The following is a 25,425-nucleotide window of genomic DNA, read 5'->3' as shown; positions in this document are numbered from 1 at the left end:
ATGGTAAAATTAGACCTTCAAAATTTTATTTAATTCAATAAAAAGTATTTATTTTGGGACATTTACGAACATTTTACAAAAACTGCTTGTGTATATCTCGTGATAAAAGAATACACACAAACCTTAACGGGGCATGGTGTCATTTCCTGACTGATGCAATATCAAATGTATGGAGCAGAAGTAACTATGGTATCTGATCTAAAAACTCTTTTGTGTGACAACTATTTTGATGTAATGTAACCAAGAAACAGTGAGTAAGGAACATTTCTTTATTGAAATCTTTGGAAAATGTGAAGAGTGTAAACTAAATATTGTGAAATATTTTTAGGTAATTACAACTTTCGAATTTTTCTTTGTAAATAATAATAATAATATTTCAGCAAAATAAAATATGCATTTGTAAAACTTAAATGAACAAAGATGTGTGTTGTTGTTGCGTTTTCCACAGTGAAATTTTTACTGTTATTCATTTTAGAAAATATTTAGAATATACTTTTCACCTCATTGAAGTTCTGTTTAATTATTGTAAAAAATCACTACTGCGAAATTAATGCCAGGATTGGGGGGGGGAAAGTGGTGAAAACTGATATCCATGTATTTGATTATTTTAGAAATTGTCTAATGCTACTATTGCCATTGTTTGAGTTATATGAAAACATTTCGTTCACATAATCGAAAATCCGAACTGTTAGAATTTGGTTATTTTACAGAGAAAAAGCAGATAATTAACCCAAAAACATAACTTAAACTCTTAAAGTTTGATATAGAAAAATGTTTATACTCTCCAGATAACACAAATACAAATTTAACTTTCCCCACACAAAGTAAGATAAAAACACAACAACAGTATGCGAAGAAATGTCGTTGAGTCATCTGCACAAAGGTTCATTTTTGAAGGAATGGTCAGGGTAGGGCATGGTATGGGTAAACAATACTATAAGAAAAAACCATAGAAACACCAAGTGACATTGGACTTAATGTAATCGTTCATCCACTGAAGCTGCTGTTTTGTGTTGTGGTGTTTTGTGTTTGGTAATGTAAAAATAATGGGTGAGCCACAAAATACTTTGAAAGTTCCTTTGTGAAAAGTTCTAATTGTTTAGAATTTTTAATAGAAAGTTAACATAAAATATAAGATCAGAGCTAATAATCAGTGAAATAATAATAATAATAATAATAATACTAATAATAAATAACTATTTATTTGTGGTGCCATATGAAGTAATCTAAGAAGAATGAAGGAAAACGAATATGAAAAATCGACAATGGGTGAAAAATACGAATTTTCGGTTATCATTGCTATAATCGATGGACAATTTCTTTTGAATAAGACTTCAAATTTATTTCCTAAAGAAATTTGTATTTCTGATGGAATTATTGTAAGATATGCATTGACAAAATCACCTTGCAGTTGGAAAGAATTACCTAAAGAGTTAAAAAACAGAATGCTTGGTTAATAAAATATAACCATCAGCTGAAGTGGGAAATTGGTTCACTCTCTCTGGATAAACTAAGAAATTGGATGATAGAATCAACATGCAAATATCAAATATTCTTGCCAAAGGAAGAGAAAAATCTAAAACATTAACAAAGTTAATAGGGAGGCCTGTTCTTGATTTAAATGAAATTGGATGCCCAAAACGTGAAAACATAACGCGTAATTTTAAATGCTTTTGAAAACATAGCAAACGTTTCTGTGCTTTTAATAATGCTCAAAAATACATGTATTGGTTTCAAAATAATAAAAATGTGACCCGTAATTTTACTTCAGTAAGAAATTCCCAACGATCACAAATGAAGACACTTTCAGATGAGAGTCAAATTGTCAAAAACCGCATGATGACAATTCCTCAACCATGGGAAGAACCTTTGAACAACAGCGAAAATTAACAATAAGCAGATTAAGGACCAAAAAGTAAGATTGTATTTTTCACTTTATTTATTTTCTGCATGTTAGATTCAGTAAATACAATTGTAAGTAATATTTCACTCAAATAGAATGTGTAAATCAGAATTAACAAATTGGGTGTTGTTGATGTGTTATACAAATTTAAGTAAGACCTTTTTTTTTTGAAAATCCACTCAGTGCATAAAAAGTCTTATTTATTCATATAAGCCCTCAAATATTTTCAGAAACTGTTCAACTCTTGGAAGCAAAAGGAATTGGATATTTAATTAATAGCCAGAATTTTAGTGGAGAAGATTTCACCTGAAAAGTCACAATTTTGTTATTATATCTGTAGATACCTCCAACAAACTAGAAAAAAACAGTCGTACTGAAGTACAACTGTTAGAATTTGGTTATTTTACAGAGACATTAGATATTTTAACCCAACACATTACTAAAACTCTTAAAAAGATTGCTGTTGAAAAAAGGTATCACAGTGTGCAGATAAAATTAAGTCAATCAACATGCATATATCAAATAATACTCTTCATTGGAAGAGAAAACTCAAGAAAAACATTAACGACTTAATAGCAAGACCAGTTCTTCATTTAAATGATACCAAATGATGAAAACAATATGTGCATGAATTTCAAAACTTTGAAGAGTTGATGAATTTCTTGTTTGCTGTGATCATAAATATTTATTTCAGGGTAAACATTTTTTTTCTTTACAATTTTTCTTTATTTCTTTCTGAGCTAATTTTCATTTGATAATAAGAATAAATAATTATTTATTTGTATTGGAAAGAATGTCTAATACAATAATTGTGTTAAAATATATATATAATTATCCTTACTGTGAAATAAATGTTGGACTGAAACGACAAAAGTCAATTGGTACTAATGGAAATGAGTTTTGCATAGTTGAAATATGTAAAAAGCATAGTTCAACTTGTTTTGAAATGTCACATGGAGAAAAATCACATGAATTACATATTAAACACCAGTGGCAAATCATACACTATGAACATCAGCACAAATGTTAAGTCAGAAAAATAAGAAAAAAAATACTGTCTTCTTCACTTTGTTTAATTTCTGTATGTTAGATTCAGTAAAGACAATTTGTTAATAATATTACAGTCAAATAAAAGGTAATATAGAAATTAACAAAGTATATATTACAGTGCTAATATTCATTTAAAATAAATTACAGTTTCCTAGCTACACAAAATGTAAACAAACAAACACACCATCTACTTGAAAACAATAAGAGTACAAAATCCTTAATCAGGAGTGAATAAGTTTAGGATGTGTCATCACAAACATGTGAATGCTAATCACTTAGTCATATATAAATGTTTGAGGAACATCCAACCATGGGAAAATGATACTTTATGAAAAATACCACAACTCATATATTACTGGATGTGATTAAACAAACAGACTAAACTACAGTTCCATAGTGTGATACAGATCGAAAACTTAAACCGGAAATAAATGAGATTAACAGAAAGGCAAGCATCGAGTTTACTTTTCTTCCACAATGTCGGTAATCAGAGAAGCTCCAGAAGCATGGGGAATTATACTTCTTCAGCAATACTGCATCTAATACAGGATGTGATTAGTTGTATACAAAATGACTAACTATAGTTTCGTATTCTGAAAAGACGACCGAAAACTAGTGAGTCATCTCCAAGAAAACGAACAGAACCAAACGGGTGGAAACGTAAACAATGTAGTCTACTATTTCTGGTTATTTACAGAAATATTGTTCTGTGTGAGTGATTGTGTTGTGCTGTGGATATAAAATTCAACTATTTTGGAATATCTTTTTTTTGAATATTTGCAATTAGAAAAGCCATTCTAGAAAGACTGTAGGTAATTTAAATTATCATTAGAATTTCTAGAAAGAATTCCCATAGCCTTTAGAATATGAATATAGAATAAAATGTGTGTGAGCTATGTAAAAAATAAGTGTGTGTTTGAGGGACATCAGCATATAATTAAATTATTCACAAAATCCTAATCACTGCCACCATCACGACTCTACTCTAAGAATTCCCACCTTTAAAAGGAAAGAAATACCCAAACTGTATCAGGAAATTAGTACTGCCACCTATAGACAAAACCTGATGATAATGACGGATGTATGTCACCCCTGAAAAATTCCAAGATATCATATCTCAAAATCATCACCCATAATTCCATTTGCAAACCATTTACTTATCTACAACTGATAACAATACACAAACATGGTTTTCCCCATTGACTCTACCCCTATTTTGTTCATAGTATCCCACCAATCACGACACGAATCCTTATCCACTAATAATATCTTCCTTTTCCATTCAAAACAATTCAAAGCCATTTATTTACAACTAATAATTACGTCACTTATTTGCAACAAACAAATTACGTCACATATCTACATCTGAAAACAACACACAACCAAGTCACAATTTGTTATCTTAATAAGTGAAGTTATTGTTTTGAATGGAAGAGGAAGATATTAGTGGATAAGGATTCGTGGCATGATTGGTGGGATACTATGAACAAAATAGGGGAAGGTGAAAGTGACATCACTGTCTTGGATATGTATTCTTATGAGTTGTAAATGAGTACATGGTTTGCATATTGCGTTATGGATGATGGATAGTGATAAGATAAATTTTGGAATGTTTGGAATTTTGCTTGGGCTCCTTTTCTGTCAGGGACATCCTGTAGTGTGTTGGGTTCATGTATAGTATTATGGGTGATATTTAGAGAAAATAATCATGATGTTATGTGTTTTGGTTTGCCTATGGAATTGTGGGCAATGTTTTTGAGATAAGATATCATGGAATTTTCCCAGGGTGACACAAATCCATCATTATCGTCAAGTTTTGTCTTTGGATGTCTATACATGGCAGTACTAATTTCTAGTATAGTTTGAGTATAACTAACACATGCTTTTTTTACTTAGCTCATACATATTTTATTCTATATTCATATTTTAAAGACTGTGGGAATTCTTTCTAAAAATTCTAATGATAATTTAAATTACTTACAGTTTTTACAGAATGGCTCTTCAAAATGCAAATATTCCAACACTTTTTTTTCCATAGCTCATACATATTTTATACTATATTCATATCTAAAGACTATGGGAATTCTTTCTAGAAATTCTAATGATAATTTAAATTACTTACAGTCTTTCCAGAATGGCTCTTCTAAATGCGAATATTCCAACACTTTTTTTTCCATAGCTCATACATATTTTATTCTATATTCATATTCTAAAGACTATGGGAATTCTTTCAAGAAATTCTAATGATTATTTAAATTACTTACAGTCTTTCCAGAAGAATGGCTCTTCTAAATGCGAATATTCCAAAAAGATATTTGAAAATAGTTGAATATTATATCTACAGCACAACACAAATGCTCATAAAGAACAATATTTCTGTAATTAACACGAAAATATAGTTGACTACATCGTTTAGATTTCAATCTGTTTGGCTCTGTTCGTTTTCTTGGAGATGACTCATTAATTTCCGGTCATCTTTTCAGAATACGGAACTATAGTTAGTCATTTTGCATACAACTAATCATATCCAGTATTAGATGGGTTGCAGTATTGTTCAAAAGATATAATTTGCCACGTGTTTTTTCCCGTGCTTCTTGAGCTTGTCTGATTACTGACATCGTGGAAGAAAAGTAAACTCAGTGCTTGCCTTTCTGTTAATCTTATTTAATTTCTTTCTCTTTTAATGCTGTTGGAAACACTTTTCTCGATTTTGTATTTTGGTAGCTCTTTATTTGCATTCTTTTCTACGAGAAGAGGAAGCAACTGCAAGCAGAGTATTCCCTATCATGGAATATTCTCTAGAGATTCCTTTTTCTCTCTTTTTTGGCCGTTTCCTTTCTCCATTAACGCTGCTGGAAATTATGCTGAAAGTCCAGTGATTTTTATCAATTTTCTTTTTTTCGACTGAGCTTCTTCCATATAACTTGGACGATGCTGAAAAGCACACCCTCACTCTAAAAGATCCGACTTGAAAATGGATGCATTTCAGAGTTACCTCAGCAGTTCCTACTGTTAGTCAATCAGACAGTCTGGTTTAGGCAGGAAAATGAGGAACCAATCAGAAAGTGGTTTCAAGAATTACTCATAAAATGATGACTCACTTGCAACATTATTCCAGACACTTTGTGTGCTGTTGAATTGGAAACTGTCTTAGGTGCTTTATTAAACTCGACAAGAGTTATACGCTAGTGAAATTTAATGTTCAAAAGAAATTGCTATATTTCAGTGAAAACAAATAATTTGTTAAATGGGCATTTGAAATCTAGTGCATTTATTTTTTGTATATACACAAAAGCCAAAACAGTTAACATCATTACACACAAGGAAATTCGTTGCATTAAAGTTTTTCTATAATTATATATCTTCGAATTTCCTGAATATCCTCAACGAAAATTAAGGTACAGCAGAAGACATAACATGGAGCACAAAATGAAATCAGAACCCATTATTTATTGAACATAAAACCTTTAACCGTATATAATAAAGTACTAATTTTCTCACATCCCGAAAATATGCAAATATTTTTCAGCTCATTTAACGTAATATAGATAAAATGATATGACAATTATTGGCATAAATCTTGGCTCAGAATGCAGTAGAAGTCTGGAGGATTCCCTAATAAAATTTACCGACTACAATAATTAATTTGTTTCGAAAATCAACAATAAAACGACAATAAAAATAGCTATGATATTAATAATTACACTGCACCCGATTCGTAAAAAAATTATTTCTATTTAACAATAATTTTTAAATAAAATCCTAACATTTTATCAACTACTAACATAATATCTACTGAAGAATTAAGATATTCACCTTACAAAAACGATGCTTTATCAATTAGTGATAATTTCACATTATTTACAGCCGATTTATGGGTTGCGTCAATCTGTTGGTGTCTACATTTTTCAGACTTGTTAATTTAGATTTTGTACGTTAAATCTTTCTTATATTAAAAATTCGGGTCTTATTTTTAAGCGAAACGAGAAAACGTTCACTAGGAATGAAGCTGACGAATTTCTAGCTTCACATCCTTCACCAATTCGCTTATGCCTTTCTTCGTCAATAAACCCAATGATGTACATCAACTGGAAAACTAAACAAACCACAAAGAATTTTTATGCATTCTATCCAACACTTTCGAAATGAACGAACGGTTTCACCAGAAATTAATATGTATTTACTCTCTTGACATGAGAATAGTCGATTTATTTAAAGCGTGTAAGAGTTTAACGTGTGAATGTATTTCAAGGGTTGATATGAAATCATTACAATCATCGTAAACCAAAGTTTTCCGTGATAGGAATAATCAAAGAATATTTATTTAATTTTAATTCACGTCAAAATTTAGTGTCTCTTGGATATTAAAGGAAGATTAGTCTCTTATAGATAAATATAATCTCTAGAGCAAGAGTGTAGAAATTCACTTTGCATTGGGAAATAATTTTCCCACAGATGGGAAAATTATCGGCAAATTGGGGGAGGCAATTTGGATATTTTTGTGGGTCCTAATTTCAGTTTTGGGAATGCATGTTATTTAACTATATTATGATTATACTTTTACGGAAAACAAACGTTTTTTCAGCGAAATCTACGGAATTTTATGAAGTTTTAAATTTTGTTCTTCGAGACCAACCTAATTAGTTTTAGGTCGGTGCTTGCAAGAACAAACCTAACACTTTCTTAAACTTCTAGTCAGTCCTCTCACTCACCATGTATTAATCTATGTTTATGGAATTTGTGTGAATTGTTTGAAAAAGCTAAATGACATGTGAAGTGAAGCGTAATTTTTTTTTTTTTTTAGAAAAAATGAAAATTCTTGAGGCACAACTTCTTAGATTTGTAAGTGAAATCGTACTTATCATATCGTAATCGTATAAAAAGAGAATACCGTGGTTATTAATTACACTTTGTGAACCTATGATATTTACTTGTACGTAAATGAATGTTCAAATTAAAACTTTGATTCTGCAAGACAAAGCAAAGGAGATCCATGTCGCGATTCTTCCATAGCACCGAAATTAAATAAAAAAAAAATAAAACTAGCTTGAATGTTTCTTTTTATTACAATAAAAGAATATTTTAAAATAATATTAAAAAAATATTGAACTTAATTATAAAATGGCGTTTTAGAAAATAAAATAAAATTGCATTCTACACGTAATTGCGTTTCTTTCTTCGCATTTTTGTAGTTGATTACTGAAGCAGCCAGTCTTTGTACTAGACAGTATTATTTCTTGAGGAAGAAACTCTGAATTTCAGTCAGGTAACACCAAAGCCATCCTAGTCTGCAAGTGAACAAATACAAATCAGGAAATTTGAAACGTTCATTATCTGTAGGACCACAAAATCACAGTATGTTAAGAGCTGATGATCGACTATCTAACACCAAATAGATAAATGTAAGAAAACGAAAGACCACTCTCGTGTACCCATCACCAATGAAACTACAACAACAGTTTAAGAATAAAAGTGCGACTTTGTTAATCAATTCCAACCATGAAGTTCGCCTTTCAGAGATGGATGAGAGCGAAGCAAAAATACAAAAATGAAATGATGGAATCACCAAAAGGTATTCGTATAAAAAGACAAACCTGTCAGTCTAAAATAACTATCACACACAAGAAAAATTGTAAAAGCAATATCTTAAAATGCAAGATAGAATATATGTCTTGTCATAAATATGTAATAGAAATGGATAACGTGACACCAAAACCGAAACTCACTTCAGTCAGTGTGACTTAAGGTTTAATTTTCATTAACAAGAATGAATTCTAAAAGTCACTGAATACTTTATACCATCTTAGAATACATTCCAAGAGAAATTCAATGCTACATATCAGTGATGTACAACCTCTTTGTTGCTTCGGCATAGAATTAAAAATTGTCACTATTCTGATTACATCTTATATATCAGTGATACGCAAATCACAGAATGCCTGCAACTCTTTCTTGTTTTGATCTTTAAAAAATTAGATTACTTTAATGTAGTCAGAATAGTGACAATTTTTAATTGTATGCGAAAGCGACAGAGGTTGTACATCACTGATATGTAGCTTTTGAATTTCTCTTGTAATGTATTCTAAGATATGATAAAATATTCAGTGACTTATATATATATATATAAAATGAAAATTAAAAACCATACATGTTGAAAGTATTTTTCCTTGTTATCCTTACCACATCCTCAAACCTCATTCCTTTTAATGCAGCAATTTGGGCAGCGAGATGATTGATCATTCCAGGATGAGAAAATCTTCTTCCATGAGCCAACTGTCTTGGAACAATATAAGGAGCGTCGGTTTCCAGAAGGATCCTTTCGATGGGAATTTTTCTCACTACATCGTGGACTTCTGTTGCTGATGGAAATGTCACCTCTGCAGTAAATCCCATGTAGAGAGAGGGACACGCATCGAGCCACAATTCTGCTTCCTCCCAAGTTTCAGTGAAACAGTGTCGGTGGATGCGGTGATTCTTTGGGACCAGCTGAAAATACGGAATAGGAGGGGGATTGTTAGCATTTCTGCATATAAAAAACCATTGAAATCTATTATTTGATATTCAGCTATTTAAGTCTACTTTACAATAATCAGTCATTTTCTCCTTCTGATACGTAATAACTCTCCACCTTACCTCTTTTAAAATGCGAAGACAGTCCGTATCAGCATTACGACAATGAATCACAAGGGACAAATTGTATTCCAAGGTAATCGCTATTTGGGCTCGAAGTACTCTTTGTTGCACTGATTTCGGACATCCGTTTCTGTAGAAATAGGAGCAAAACATTGCTTAGTAATATTTCAAAGAGAGGCATTTACACTACATATGAATTATGTACTATATTACTTGTAGGTTAAATGTATTGCATTATGGACTTAAATACTTACTTGTGAGAATAATCCAAGCCAATCTCTCCAAGGGCCACAACTCCACGATGCTTCAAAGCCAACATCAAGTGCTTTTCTGCCTCCGATGTTATTTGTCAGTGAAGTGAGGGTGACATCCAAAAGCCCCACGAATCTGATGATCCCTTAAAATATTCTTCCAAAATTTCGCTTTACCAAAGGAATTCGGTTGACAAAATACTGCGACACACCCATCAAAATACTTGGGGTAACTGTCGGCATTAGCTTTCTTATACATTTGGTAACTTCCCTGAAATTTCTCTTTCTGCAGAAGAAAATCGATGTGACAGTGCGTGTCTATGATGTCGTACTCCATCCTTTCACACATGGCTTTCTCCATTTCGTATTTTGGTAGCTCGTTATGACATTCTTTTCTGGCAGAATTGGAGACAGTTGCAAGTGGCTGTTTCTCCTTCGCTTCAATGGAATTGTCGTTTGGCTTTTCTTTTTTCTCTCTTTTTGGCCATTTTCTTTCTCTTTTAATACTGCTGGAAACAGTTTTCTCGATTTTGTATTTTCGTAGCTCTTTATTGCATTCTGTTCTACCAGAAGAGGAAGCAACTGCAAGTGGTATTCCCTACCATGGAATATTCTCTAGAGGTTTCCTTTTTCTCTCTTTTTGGCCGTTTCTTTTTTCTCCATTAACGCTGCTGGAAATTATGCTGAAAGTCCAGTGATTTGTATCTAATTTTCTTTTTTTCGACTGAGCTTCTTCCCCGTTCATTTCTTGCATTCGTTTAGGTACGCTGATAATATCTTGCGAGGCCATCTTCTTTACAATAACTTGGACGATGCTGAAAAGCACATCCTCACTCTAAAAGATCCGACTTGAAAATGGACCCATTTCGGAGCTACCTCAGCAGTTCCTACTGTTAGTCAATCAGACAGTCTGGTTTAGGCAGGAAAATGAGGAACCAATCCGAAAGCGGTTTCAAGAATTACTCATAAAATGATGACTCACTTGCAACATTATTCCAGACACTTTGTGTGTTGTTGAATTGGAACCTGTCTTAGGTGCTTTATTAAACTTGACAAGAGTTATACGCTAGTGAAATTTTATGTTCAAAAGAAATTGCTATATTTCACTGAAAACAAAAATGATGCTTTAGCAATTAGTGATAATTTCGTGTATTCTTTTAAGTTGATATTCAAAGTCGATTTAAGGGTTGCGCAATCTGTAGGTGTCAACATTTTTCAAACTTGTTAAATTAGATTTTGTACGTTAAATGTTTCTTATATTAAAAATTCGGGTCTTATTTTTAAGCGAAACGAGAAAATGTTCATTCACTAGGAATGAAACTGACGAATTTCTAGCTTCACATCCTTCACCAATTCGCTTATGCCTTTCTTCGTCAATTAACCCAATGATGTACATCAACTGGAAAACTAAACAAGCCACAAAGAATTTTGACGCATTCTCTCCATCACGCTCCAAATGAACCAACAGTTTCACCAAAAATTAATATGTATTTACTCTCTGGACAAGAGAATAGTCGATTTATTTAAATCATGCAAAAGTTTAACGTGTGAACGTATTTCAGGGGTTGATATGAAATCATTACAATCATCGTAAACTTATATAAATTTCATAAGTGAAAAACGGTGGAATATATTTTTTATTACAAATCAATAATGATTAAAATAATACTGTGGTGCTTTATAAATCGTTCGTAATTTTTTGTTTTGTTTGATGAAGACGGAATTTACTAAAGCGTAACCGAAATTTCATGAGAATAAGAACCATTTCTTTTATTTCAAGTGATGGCGACTAAACTACATCCAAAATATTTCTGTAGATTCTACGTGTTTCTAACAAATAGCTTTCAGTCTTTCGTGTGCGGTAATCTTATTAATGTTTTGTATTTTCGAACGGACTGCACTATATGACTTGAAAGCAACATCCCTTTAATGTCCTGCATCATTTCAGCAGTGATTTTAAATGTCTTTGATGACAGCCCTGAAAGGTACTTTGGCTGTGCGCCGGTAATAACCCAGGTTGTCCATTCTCATTAAGATCTGCAGCTTCAGCTACAGATCCCTTTTTAACACCACAACATACAAGATTTAGAGATGGAGCAATGGAAAACTTGGGCGATATTCTCACTTTTTAGGATTTACTTTTAAAAGATATAAGTGGTTCCCGTTACCAATAACTTGGGCGTCATTTCGGTGATGTACTAAAATGACCCTTGGGGATACCCCGGGGGAAATGTTGTTAAGAAGTTTTCACAGATCACATCCGTACTCAGCTCCGTGTTCAGTTGTCAAATAGAAGAACATTAGAAGGAGAGAAAGATTCGCTACTGCTCATGCTATTTCATATATTTATGACATGTACGTTCGTCGAATAGCTGTATACAGAGGGTCATAACTGATAATTTAAAGAGACATAAAACATCGGTGTAATAAAGGACGACAAATAATTTCTTTTTTTATTTTTTCTTTATGTATCCATTGCAATGTGAGTTTATTATAATAATAAATATTATTTTAACAAATAAATAAATTTATTTAGCTGTTTGTTAATATAAGACAGTACTAAATATAGCAGCAAATGAAAGACTAGGAAATATCAAGAAAATATTCAAAGAAGAGAACTAAGCAAAAACTACTTAATAGAATTTCTAAGTTTTCATTATAGGCTGACAATAATTAAGAGACATCTCGATAAAGGAGATGAGATAAATGATAAAAATTAATGAAATAAAATTAAATGACAACAACCAAAGACAGAAATTAGTTTGAAAGAAAAAAAGTCATCAGCAGAAAATAATTAAAATTTAGAATTATATCAATTCGAAGGAATAACATTGAGAGAAAGTGTAATCATTTTTGAATCAAGTATATTCAACAAGAATGAATCGAAAAAAGAAATTGAAATCATCCCTACTTATAAAACATAACAAAGTTGATCCATGTAGAAGTTGAAGCATTATAAATTTCCGATACAAAATACATAGTAGACTGATAAATAATGAAAAAAAAATCCTAATAAAAAAAGAGGGTACAATCTAGAAACACATAATTACATTTATAGATTAAAAAAGCATTTGAAAAATTAAAGTGAATATTTTATTTAATATATTACATGCAAGATAAATGCCAAATAACTTTCTAAGTACTTAAAAAGGAAAAAAAAAAACAAAGGCTCATCAACTGAAAATCTATGAGCTTGTCTAGATCAGGTTTTACGAGTACAAACATTGATGCACATTTTTGAGAGGGTAGCTGTCTATTCGGCCACCAGTCCGTTCTGTTATACATCTGAAGATAATGAAAAAGCAGATGATAGTAACACAATTATTTTGGATAGAAATAAACAAAAGATAACATAGAGTGGTATCCCTGTCTATATCTCTGGTTTAATTAATCTGCTTCACTATTATATATAAGGGCTTTTGTCAAATCTGCCAGATCTACGAAGTCTTCAGAAATTCCTATATTTATAAAATATATGAATATAATATAATATACATAAATGAAATAATAATAAGAATGAGTAGAATGAACCATCAAGGAATTGTTGAGCAGGTAATAATTACTGATAATTAATGTTGATATCTTCTGAGACAAGAACAGGCTATAATAAGCTAAATCCATGAAACATATATAATTAAATTTATTAAACCCTAGGTGGGTGATATAGATTTAATTACTTTTCCAGTCAAGCCGGGCTATATTACACTATATTGCTAGAGGAACGTAGAATATTGAATTCTTAAACTAATATTGGCTCACCAGTACATTTTCAAGTATTTGACTAAACCCAGTATATAGTGTATAACAGCGTAGGACAGTGAAAGGTGCCTATCTTTTCAGCAGTTTTTTTTTTCTTTTATCTGTATCGTTTATTTATATTGTCATTGTCGTCAGCATTCACAACCGGTCTCTAAGCTTTCCAGTTTGGGTAAATTGTGTTTCTTTCATTCTTACAAATTGAATATCTACTTTATAAATACAAAACACTGCAGCGAACGGTAAAATATCAGATATTATATCACGTTTATAACAAGAGGATAGGATGTATCGTCGTCATTTAATTAATCCCAGTTATGGTGACTACATTACAGTCACCAAAAGAGAGATAGATCGCAATTCTATTTTTAATCTAAATTTATAGCGTGTAAATTTTCAATATTTCTTAGGTAACGCTGACGATTAAAATATACCACCATCCACATTCTACATCTATAACAAAACGTATTTTATTATGTTTGATGGAAATGACTAGGAAGATAGGATGGATGTCGTAACCAAACGCTTTCATGTTTCCATGGTAACAGTAAGTCCTGTTTATGGAAGATGCTGACAATGTGCTCGTTCGTGTGCAACTTATACGACAAATAGGGAGAACCGGCTTTTAATGGATTAGAACGTTATAAGAGTGACTGGGTGAAATCAAAATTGAAAATATTCAGGGTGCCTGCAAAATTGAAAGCCTCGTTTGTGAATTGAGAGAGATGAGAAAGAGAATACTATGTGAATATTTTAAAATGATACGAGTATAGAAGCTTTATTTAATAACTAAATGAATTATATCAGCACATAATCTCACAATACTATTCTTTTTTTTCTTTTTTTTTTTTGAAAAAGTGACTCGACACATTATATAATAAATGTATGAACAAATTGATAAACAACTTTTATGATCGATCGAAAATGTAACCTACTTATTTTTATAATCGTAACGAAATGAAACTTACAATTTTTGTAATCGCAACGTGATGAAATTTACATTTTTATAAGCAAAATTATGAAATTTGCAATAATTATCTAATTTCTAAATTAAAAGCAGTTGCAAACGATACAATTCTAAAGGAAATTTGTAAAAGTTTTCGTTACAATGAAACAAAATTATGACTTTGTAATTTTATCATTAAAAGATTTCCTGTCTTATTCATTAGTCGTAATCTTTGTTTCCGTCACGCCCACCGAACTCGAAAGAACGTTCATTAAATTTACGATTCCGTTTTCTTTTTTAGTTGGCGATCCACTTGTTATTCACAGACGCATTCTTTGAACTTACACCCTAATTTGACGTTGAAAGTATTCGTTATTCATACGACGACCCTTAGAACTTGAATAAATCTAATTGTGTGTAATTTTATCCTCTAACAAGAGCACAAATTGCGCAATATCTTTCATTGTCTCCTCCTTTATTTATTTTCTTTTTTGTCGTTCCCGTTTAAACTTAAGAAATGATTCTTAAAAGACTCGATATCACTTTTGACTATTTCACACAACTAGGAAATCCGGTCGTACAAAGTTTAGAGAGACAGGAAATTAACTTAAGAGAGTTATCTTTTGTTCCAAAATAATTAATTTTTCACCTGCAAATTCGTTTGATAATTCCTTCACACATGCATAATATTAAATAAAAGCCAAAGATCATTCTCGTATTCACCAAAGAAACGACTTTCAACGAAACTTCCTCTTTCTTAATGAATACATTGTAAGGAAAGAGTTCTTTGCAAGAATTCTGTTTGTTTAGGATTTCTGCCAATCAGTGTAATATTTGCACATGAAAAGTAAATTACAAACTCTTTAAGCTTTCTTTTGGATACCTCCGGCTTTGTTTAATGCTAATAAAAGAGCTCTTCGTTGCCCATTTATTAGATCATTAAGAGTGGCTTGTGTGATCTGACACAGAAGAAAGGAACTGTTGCATTTTTTTCGAGTGCTAGGAAATATAAGTTAGATTAATTGCAATAGGATTTGACTTTGTAACGAGCAACGTAATTTTTTTTTGTTTATAATTAATTCTAAGTGTCCGTTCATAAAAGCTTCTCCTCCATCTTATCTTGTAGTGTGCTTGCGTATTATTGTGAGATATTAGGGACTCCTTCTTCTCCCCGTTTTATGTCAATTCCCTCCAGGAAGGGGATCCACTTCTTCACATATGAGGGACAATAAAATGGGGGAAATGTTAGGTTTGTTTTCATTTTTATTTCATTAAATAAAGAGCTTCGTTGTAATGAATGTATTTCTCTCTCTCTCTCTCTCTCTCTCTCTCTCTATTTTTATCACTGATTCCGTTGTTTGAACTTTAACATTTCAGAGACAAAATTAAGCTTTTACATTCACAAATTCTCATGATTTCATTCCAAGTGGTTAGAAAAATACTCAAGATCGGAGTGGCTATTGTTTTATTTTATTTTATTTATTTTTAACAAGTAATTTTACATTCAGTTTTTTTTACCTTTAGTCAGTTATTTTATTCTGTCAATTTTCTAATTTTACAAAAAATTCTTAGAATAAAAATTTTAATCCGACATACTAAACAAAATTTTTAAAGCTCGATGTATCCTCTGTTTATTTAAGAATAAATAAAGTTGATCAAAATTATCATAAGGAACCACCAGATTCAAAAATATTAGAACACACAATAACATTCATTATGATACCAATGTGGAAAACAACGTTCGCATCCGTATTATAATTGTGTCTATACATGAACAATATTTTTAAATTTTTCTTTTTGTTCCAAGCACAGGTAAAGAACCTGATATTTTAATCCTTTAAGTCGTTACATGTATCTGACAATTACCGCATCAATCAAAACTGAAGTCCATACCAGAAACATAGAATGTTTATCCTTTCTCCTTATTGATTGAAAATAATTGATTTTTCAACGTAGTAAGTTGAAGTTCAGAAGTCATATAGAAAAAATTCCGAATAACAACTCATAGGATAATTGCAATGTTAAACGAAACACTGACATGTAAGAATAAGGAAGTCATTTTGCCTCTTTATAAGGCGTTGAAACAACCTCATCTGACTACTGTGCACAGATCTGGTCCCCTGGCTTCTGATGTGATGCAGATACAGTGGAGAGGAAGCAAAGGTCCTTGTTAAAGATGATATCGGGAGTGTAGAATGTAGAAGAGATTGAGAATTTGTGCGCCGGCAAACAGGAGAAAGAGGGGGGGGGTGTATGATACAGACCTACAAACTTCTGAAAGGGACAAACAGGATATCAGTAGATGAAATGTTTCATTTTATGGATGATGGGGAGAGGGCATTCATGGAAGTTGAGAATTAATGCAGTCAGTAAGAGGGGGATGAGAGTTAGATTTTATTCTCATAGTGTGGTGGGTGATTGGAATGGATTGCCTCTGGAAGCTGTGAATCATAGCGTGAATGAATTCAAGAGAGAGTATGACATGTGGGTGTAAGTGATATGTGACTTCCCTCGATGAGTCCCCTGATTACCTGGCGGTTTCTTATAATAATAATAAAAAAAAAAATAATAATAATAATAATACACAAAATATTGGACAAACAGAAAATTGCAATCTTTTGAAGTGGAAAGACCCAAATGATATCAGTACGTAATCTGTGTATGAGTCACTCGTCCTTCCGAAGGACCTCCTGGTCCATCTTCTGCTGGACAGAACCTGTGAGACTCTCTACATCTGACGTAGTTTTGGTGCTCACTAATTCTCCTCCACAGAAGGGCCGGTTTGTCCAAAATAAGAAAGTCTGTAGTTACATAACACCCGATAAGTAACAAATGAAGACAAAGGACTGAGCAGTTTTATGTTGATAGTTGGCAAAAACTAGAAAGTGTGTTAATAGGTACAAACTTAGCCTATACATAAACAATTTCATCTGAAGAAAGTTGCTCAATATCTTTACGAGTGACCTTGGCAGAAATGCCAGATACATAAGGGATGTAGGAACTCGTCTCTCCACAGTCGTATTTCGGGGATTGTGCTATAAGTATCGATCCTATGGATGTTGGATCATCTCGTATCCCCAATTTAGTTGCGTTGAGAATTTGATCGTAATGTTTTAAGGACGCCATCCTCCGATCGATGATAGAGTGCGAAGTCATATCGTATGCACCTGACAGTGAAGGTATCCTGTAAACACAGCTGAGAAGAGTGTCAGAGCAAATTAGAGAATAGCGTCATGTCCAAAAAAGGCAAACTAACGTCAATCTCTTTTACCAAAGTAAACTTGATCTCAGGATGAAGGTTATTGATTTTCTGTAAGAAGATCAAGACATTTTAGGATGCAACTAGATGGCGAAAAACATCATATAGAGAACTTAAAAATGACAGTAGTAAACAATTTTTATTACAAATTTTACTGTTGTGTTAAATCACTTGATGTCTATGTCACAATCATTTTTTAAAGAAATGGAGAAATTTGAATCTAGTGTGACGGCATGACAGATATCACCTCAATATGCGGGAAGTAGATGAATAAAGTAGAAGTAAGATAACCTGCAGTTGGCTTATTCTACCTGTCAATTTACTAGAAGTATTTTAATTTTAGAAGATTGAAGAGGTGAGAAAGGTTCTGAAAGTACAGTGGTATATGGTAAGAGAGAGAGAGAGAGAGAGAGAGAGAGAGAGAGAGAGAGAGAGAGAGAAGATAATTTACTTGCACTGCCTATCTAAACGACAAACTAATCCCATGTTAGCACAACGTGTTATGATGCATAGATCAAAATACAGTATACATCGAGAAAACGTTGAAAATATAAATCAGATAGAATGAAACAATCAATAAGGCTAAATGAAAGCCATACAGCTTACAATATGTGTAAACGATGAATGTTCAATAAGTAAATATTTTTGAAAGATTTTTTTATCGTTCGAAAATTAAATATTCTTTCGAATACTGTCTACATTTACAACAAATTGTTATAAATTCTTTGCCTGGAAGAACAGAGTACAGAAGATATATTTCGGCCACACTTAGCATGATATTGATGTGAATTGGCTGAATAAAGATTAATAAAAATATCATTTCTCAAATGCCTGATTTAATTCTTTCAGAGCGATCTCTCTACAGCACCTTCTGATTTGTTATAATGCATGACCTAAAAATGTTATTATTCTTATTTGTATCTCGTTGTGAAGTTTACAGTCTTCCTACGTATTATAATTTGGATAACTATAATAAGAATAACTTCTTTAATTTAGTTTTAGTAATTAAAGGAAAACATCCAGCTGAGAAACTCTCTACTTTGCGAGAAATTTCCAAGAAATTTTTTAACAGCGGCAGGAAAATAAATTTCCCATTGAAATTTTCCTGAAAATGATCTTTCTTGTTCACAAGACTGACAATTTCTATTTCGGAACCAATCTCTGTTCCTTCAAGGGGAAAGAGAACAGATTCTGATTATAGATCCGTACATTCCTTTTGGGTATCTCCTTAATTTTGTACTCGCTTATTGTATATATTACAATGCCTATTGTGTTTATTTTATAAATATTGATATTTATAAAATAAATATTTTATAAATATTGCTAGAATATTTTCACATTTGCCTACTAATGACATTCCATAATTAATAAGAGTACAAAAAATGGAAGTAAACGTTTTCGAAATAAAAATATTTACTTATATTTAATTTACTGTATTTGCAAATTAATTGTATTTGCATACTTTATATCCTCTGTTGTACATGTATCACTATAAAGTATTGACAAAGAAAAGCAAAACTAAACTGTCAGAATCTCGTCATTTTTTTTGGCTAGATGGGCGAAGCAAGAATGCTTTTCATCTTCCCCGTTATCCGTGGGGGACAATGTAAGGGTGGGGTGTTATTGAGCTATGAGCTCTGATCATGGCAGGAGGGTAACAGCAATAGCCCGAGCTTCAGTTAGAACTTCACTGACTACAGCACTGCCATCCATTACCCTCCCTGGGTACCCATTTTAGTCGCCTCGTACGACATGCATGGGCTGCAGTGGAACAATTCTTATCCCGGTCATCACACGGTCGGCATCTCTTCATGTCTCTACACATAGCTCTTGAATTCTTGGTTAGTGAGATACAAATTGGTTTATTTGACTATGCACGAATTATAAATAAATAGATTCGTTGAATAACAAATTTATTCTAATACTTGTGTCTAATTATTTTTGAAATAAATTTATTACTATTTTGTGCCCTAATAAATAAAATTGTAATTTATTATATAAAATATCACGTGATTCCAAATATTCGATTGTTCCCATTAATTGCAACAGAGAGAGAATAAAATGCAATCCCATCAATTGAGGTATTTTCTAAGAACTTTTTCCATTGCGAACACAGTATTTAGTGTAATCAGGGCACCTTATTATAGAGAACAAACATCATTTAAACCCAGACGAAGAAGATTATCTATGCTCTAGTTTATTTATTACCGAAATCAATACTAGTTTCGGTAATAAACTAAAGGTACAACACTACCGGGTACAGTGTTGCACTTAGTTGCAAATTGGAAGTTGCACTTATGCAACTTGGAAGAATCTACAATAATATTTCATTCAAAAACGAATAATTAGAAAGATATTTATTGTTTAACATTTGCGTTATAATAAATTACGAACATTGTGAAACATTTTTTTAACCATTAAATATATTACAATGAATACAAATATGATTAAACATGGATAAGTGCATGCATCGGTGATGAAACAGTCACTAAGGACTGTTACAATATAAGATAGGAATGATTCCGAAAAAAACTATCTTTCGATTTTTTTCAATAATTAAAATTAACTTATCTGCAGTAATACATGCAGGCGACCAAAATATAAAACTTAAAAAAAATGCCACATATCCCCTAAAGACCTTTATCCCTAAGGGTACGCGTACTACACCGTACATGAATACATAAATGAACACAATGTCCAAAAGAAAATCCTGAAAACAATGAGATTCGAAAAGCAATTTATCATAAACGAGATTAATATATAAGAAAAACAAACCATCTTTAATGTAATATGTTGTCATTGTAAATAACACTAATTCTATGAATGCAAGCCTTTGTTTCTACCGTTTCTTAGCACAAACCCATCACTTCTATAGCATTCTTGGATTATAAAACACTTGGCATACTTTTTCGCTCAAGACGTTACTTTTCGTCCGTCCAACTACTAACTTTGTATAAATCCCCAAATCCACCGGACCTTGGAATACTGTTCTCACATTTGGAGTAATGCATCAAAGAACTCTGCAAATCCTTCCCACGAAACTACCTGCACAATACAGAAACTGGCCATTCTGAGATAGTCAGTTTCCGTATTGTGCAGGTAGTTTCATTGGAGCTATTAAGGAGAACTGGCATTCCTTATGTCCAATAACACTCGCAACAGCTGCCCACCAGCTTTTTATACTTCCGTTTCTGACTCATCAAACGGATCACTCCCATTCATCTTCCATTTAGTCTACTTCTGTTCCACGAAACTGGCTTCCCCATGAAGTATACCCTCTGTCCAAAAAGAAACCGAACTTTTCGAAAATAGAAGAAACTAGTGACGCCACCTGTTGTATCTTTTTGTTGTCGAAAGCGGCAACCTTCATTAGTGTTGTATCAACTGTTTATGACATTTGTTTCATTAGAAGCCTAGTTATAGTGCCAAGAGTGACAGTGTGTTTTCACGAACGGTCGGAAAATGAGTTTCAAACAGAGAGCTGCGATTGACTTTTGTGTTAAACTTGGTAAAAGTTTTACCGAAACGCATCAAATACTTCAAAAAGCATACGTTGATGAATGGTTATCCCATGCTCAAGTTTATTTCAAAGTGGTCGTGAGACGCTTGAGGACGACGAAAAGCCGGGCTGTCCAAAAACTGGACTGAGCCAAGTTAACATCCAAAAAGTGCGTGATTTCATCAAAGAAAACCCGAAATCGTCCGTGAGATTGATTGAAGATGAATTGGGGATTCCAAAATCAACTGTGCACAACATTTTAACTGAGAGTTTGGGCCTTCGTAAATTGAATTCGCGATTTGTTCCCCACAAGTTGACCGACGACCAACAAATATATGGAATGGAAAACTGCAAGGACCTCATTAAAACCGCTCGTAAGGACTCAAACTTTCTTGAAACGATCGTTACTGGTGGCCAAACGCAGTGTTTTGAGTACGAGCTCGAAACAAAGCACCAGAGTGCTGAGTGGAGACCACCAGAAGAGGGGCATCCGAAAAAAAAAAAGTCGCTTGGAGAAGTCAAAAGTAAAGACAATGCTGATTTGTTTCTACGATTCCAAGGGATTCTAAATCCACAAAGAATTCGTTCCGCCTGACCAAACGGTCAATGGTGAGTTTCATCTCGAGGTTTTGAAGCGATTGATAGCGAGAATTCGTTGCGTACGTATGAATATCATGATGACCGACCGTTCGTCAAAACACACTGTAATTCTTGGCACTATAACTCGGTTTCTATCGAAGCAAATGTCATAAACAGTTGACACAACACTAATGAAGGTTGCAGCTTTCGACAACAAAAAGATAAAACAGGTGGCACCACTTGTTTCTTCTGTTTTCGAAAAATTCGGTTTCTTTTTGGAGGGTGTATTTCCCGAGGACTACAATTTCCAACTCTTCAAAAAATAATATCAACAGATATTGTTCTCTTAGTCCCTTCCCACACATGACATTGACTACAGGCCTGTGGATTCTCCTACCTGGGAGTGATCTTTTAATATTTTTCATTTTACAAATTCTGTAGCGTATTTATTAATAATATCACATCAATCATTACCAAATTTATTCTTATCTTTAAATAGTATCCTATTATTTTTACGTTACAAACTCTTTTATTCGCATCTCGGTTTTTAAACGGAAAATTCTATGCAGCTTCATCTTACTGTTCTACCTATCCTTAAAATCACATTCATCCATCACCATCTATAATCACCCTTCAAATTTCAAAAATCATTATTGACAAAAGTAAGCAATTAATTAATGTTATTAACAAAGATAAGCAATAACACCTATACATGACAATTTCATTACTTTTTTTTTATTAAAAGCGAGTTGCAGTCAATCCGCAGGTCATGTTGCAAAACGTAATGCTCAAAAATTGACAAAGTTGATATGGAAAACCATAGAGACGGTAGAAGGATATGATTTAAGAGATGGCATAGAAAGATCAAGATAGGGCTGAAGTGCAGTAGTGGCTTACTAGAAAATGGCTGATGATGATGATCAAGGGAAATGAAAACATTGGCGTACATCAACTCGTGCATTTAACTGTAAAACGTAACGTTATGGTTTTGAATGTAATTGCTAAACAAATCAAAACAACTACCAACTTTTTCTATTTAAATTTAAAGGTCGTGATTTAAATTATTTAAATTTAAATGTCGTAAAATGAACCCGTATTACACCCACAGGTGTAATACGGGTTTTTGCTTTAAGATGGCTTTCGGTCTTCTGTGTTTGAAGTGGTCTGTTGGGCTGTAGTTTGATGTCTGTCTTAGTAATTGGTTCTGGTGGTTTTCTGTTATTGCGAAGAATTTTTCTGCGACGTTTTTCATGAATGTCTTGATCAGTTGCGATAGGTGAAAATTTTAAGTGGGGGTGCTGCATATACAAAATAAAATTTAAAAAAATTATTTTTTTCCTAATCCGTAACCAATGTATTAATAAATAAATTTGCATTTTAAAAAATTGCTTTATAAAAAATATTTCCCCCTCACCACGAACAAACACCAATAATAAAATTTCGTATCTCACAGAAATAACGAGCCCAAGCGTACGATACACCACCCAAAGAGCTGTGTCAAGCATAAACCAATGTCCGCGAGTCTATCTGCAATTGGCGCGATCATTCTCACACTGCGTTAGATCGCAGTGCATTTGTTTCGTGTAACGATAATTGAAAAAATATAATTCACTCACTGTTGAAATTATATAAAAATATAATTTGTTTCGTAATCTAAAGCGTTAATCGAACAATTCCAATTATTAACTATTCAATCAATGTCGAAACATAAGCTGTAACCTTTAACATGTATTGCATTTATGTAATGCTGTAAGCATTGTTATTATTTATAATTGATGCTTAGTAGTTTAGTATCGCGATGATGTTTCTGACAAACCAGGGTGCATTTAGTGCCATTCTGAGGCACTTGTTTTGAGTTGTTTGCAATTTTTTTTTTATCTTTCTTTCTGTCGTGTGTCCCCAGGCAGTTGAAGCGTAGATTAGTTGGGGTCTTATTACTGTTTTGTATATGAGGATTTTGTGGTTTTGGTGTAGGAGGCGCTTCCTATTTAGGAGTGGGTACAGCTGTGCTAAGGTCTGGTTGGCCTTGGTGGTGACGTAGTCGGTGTGTGTCTTTGAGTTTAGTTTCCTGTCCAGGTGTACTCCTAGGTATTTTGCTGTCTCCTGCCAGGGGATTATTTTCCCAAACATTTGAATGTTGTCTTCGGGTTCTGTTTTCCTTCTGCTGAATAATACTGCAGTGTTTTTTTGCTGGATTAATTGCTATTCGCCATTTGCTGTACCAGTTTCCCAGAATGTTGGCGGCAATTTGAAGTTTCTTGGTTGCGAGTTTTGGTCTGAGGGATCTAGCTGTGATGACTGTGTCATCGGCATAGAGTGCAGTGATGGTTGATGATAGCTTGGCGAGGTCTGCCATGTATATGGAAAAGAGCAGAGGAGATAGTAGGGAGCCTTGGGGGACGCCGACCGTTATTTTTCTTTCAGTGGATCTGAATCCTTCTATTTTAATTTTGAAATTTCCATGACATAAGTAGGATTTTGATGAGTTGGACGAGCGGTGTTGGGATGCCTGCCTTGTGTAATTTGAACAGTAGCCCGATCTTGTCAGATGCCTGGGCAATGTCTAAAAGATAGCTTCTGAGTGTTGGCGCCATTCGTATCCTTGAGTGATATTCTATGACTCTGTAGATTTGATGGGTTGTTGAGTGTCCTTTTCTGAAGCCGAATTGTTCATCAGGTATTATGTTGTTTTTCTGTTGCTTCTTGGATTCTTGCAAGGATTACATGTTCTGCTATTTTGCCTATGCAAGATAGTAAGCTGATGGGCCAGTAGTTTTGTGGGAATTGTTTGCCCTTTCCTGGTTTAGGGATTAGAAAAACGTCTGCAATGAATCATTAAGTTATAAAGTTGTATGTAATATATATTGTACAAAGTAAATCAAACAAACAATAAAATTTATAAACAACCAAATAAGAAAAGGATGTAGTCTATTGATGACATTAGAACAATGGCGACAACATATATTGATTATTCTGCCACTTGGTAAACGTAAGAAGAAAATAATTGGTATCATAAATAACATGGAAACATTAACATCACATCCATTCTTCATCAAGCAAACAATTTTTATATATAAAGATGTATAATACTTCTTTTAACTTTAAAAGAAGTATTTATTTTAAAAGAACTGTTTTAAAAATTTTGTTAAAACAGTTAACAAAATTTTTAATAGAATCAGATGTTTATATTCATGAAATAAATATTACAAATTCTTAGGAACAATTTAATTTTAGAATATTAAATTTAAATTAAAAATCTTATTGCAGCAAATGATAATTGAAACAAGATCGCTTCCACAGACCAGTAAGAAGACTAAAATTCAATTAGTGACGCGGGAAGTTCTACTGCGCACTTATATTTGTACTACAATTTGGTAACAGGTTTAATTTGGTAAAAACCATTCCAACAATGAGTCTTTTGAACGATAATTAAAGTAAGCATTATTTTTCACGTATCCAACAGTCTGTGAAAATGTATTTTAATGTGTTCGAGTGGAATTATTCAGCTTCTGTATACATTCAAGTCGTAGGAGGAGGGGGAAGGTTGCA

The 25,425-nt window shown here is 32.8% G+C and overlaps 1 protein-coding gene across 1 annotated transcript in view; it reads right to left on the bottom strand.

Moving 5' to 3' along the window:
- LOC150108104 (3'-5' RNA nuclease TATDN2-like) overlaps nucleotides 1–9,905 on the bottom strand; it is a 37,364-nt gene extending 27,459 nt beyond the window's left edge. Inside the window, exons 1-3 of the mRNA XM_090416240.1 lie at nucleotides 9,841–9,905; nucleotides 9,587–9,716; nucleotides 9,134–9,439 (exon numbers count right to left, since the gene is read on the bottom strand). Of these exons, the coding sequence (XP_090272366.1) occupies nucleotides 9,134–9,439; nucleotides 9,587–9,716; nucleotides 9,841–9,905 (501 nt within the window). The remainder of the gene's footprint in view (nucleotides 1–9,133; nucleotides 9,440–9,586; nucleotides 9,717–9,840) is intronic.
- Nucleotides 9,906–25,425: the final 15,520 nt, after the last annotated feature.

Source organism: Typopeltis vanoorti, chromosome 3 (assembly GCF_054136105.1).
Source record: "Typopeltis vanoorti isolate ZY-2024b chromosome 3, IOZ_Tvanoo_1.0, whole genome shotgun sequence".
NCBI lineage: Eukaryota > Metazoa > Arthropoda > Arachnida > Uropygi > Thelyphonidae > Typopeltis > Typopeltis vanoorti.
Note: the sequence above shows the minus strand (reverse complement) of the source record. Positions and strands in the feature narration are given on the sequence as shown.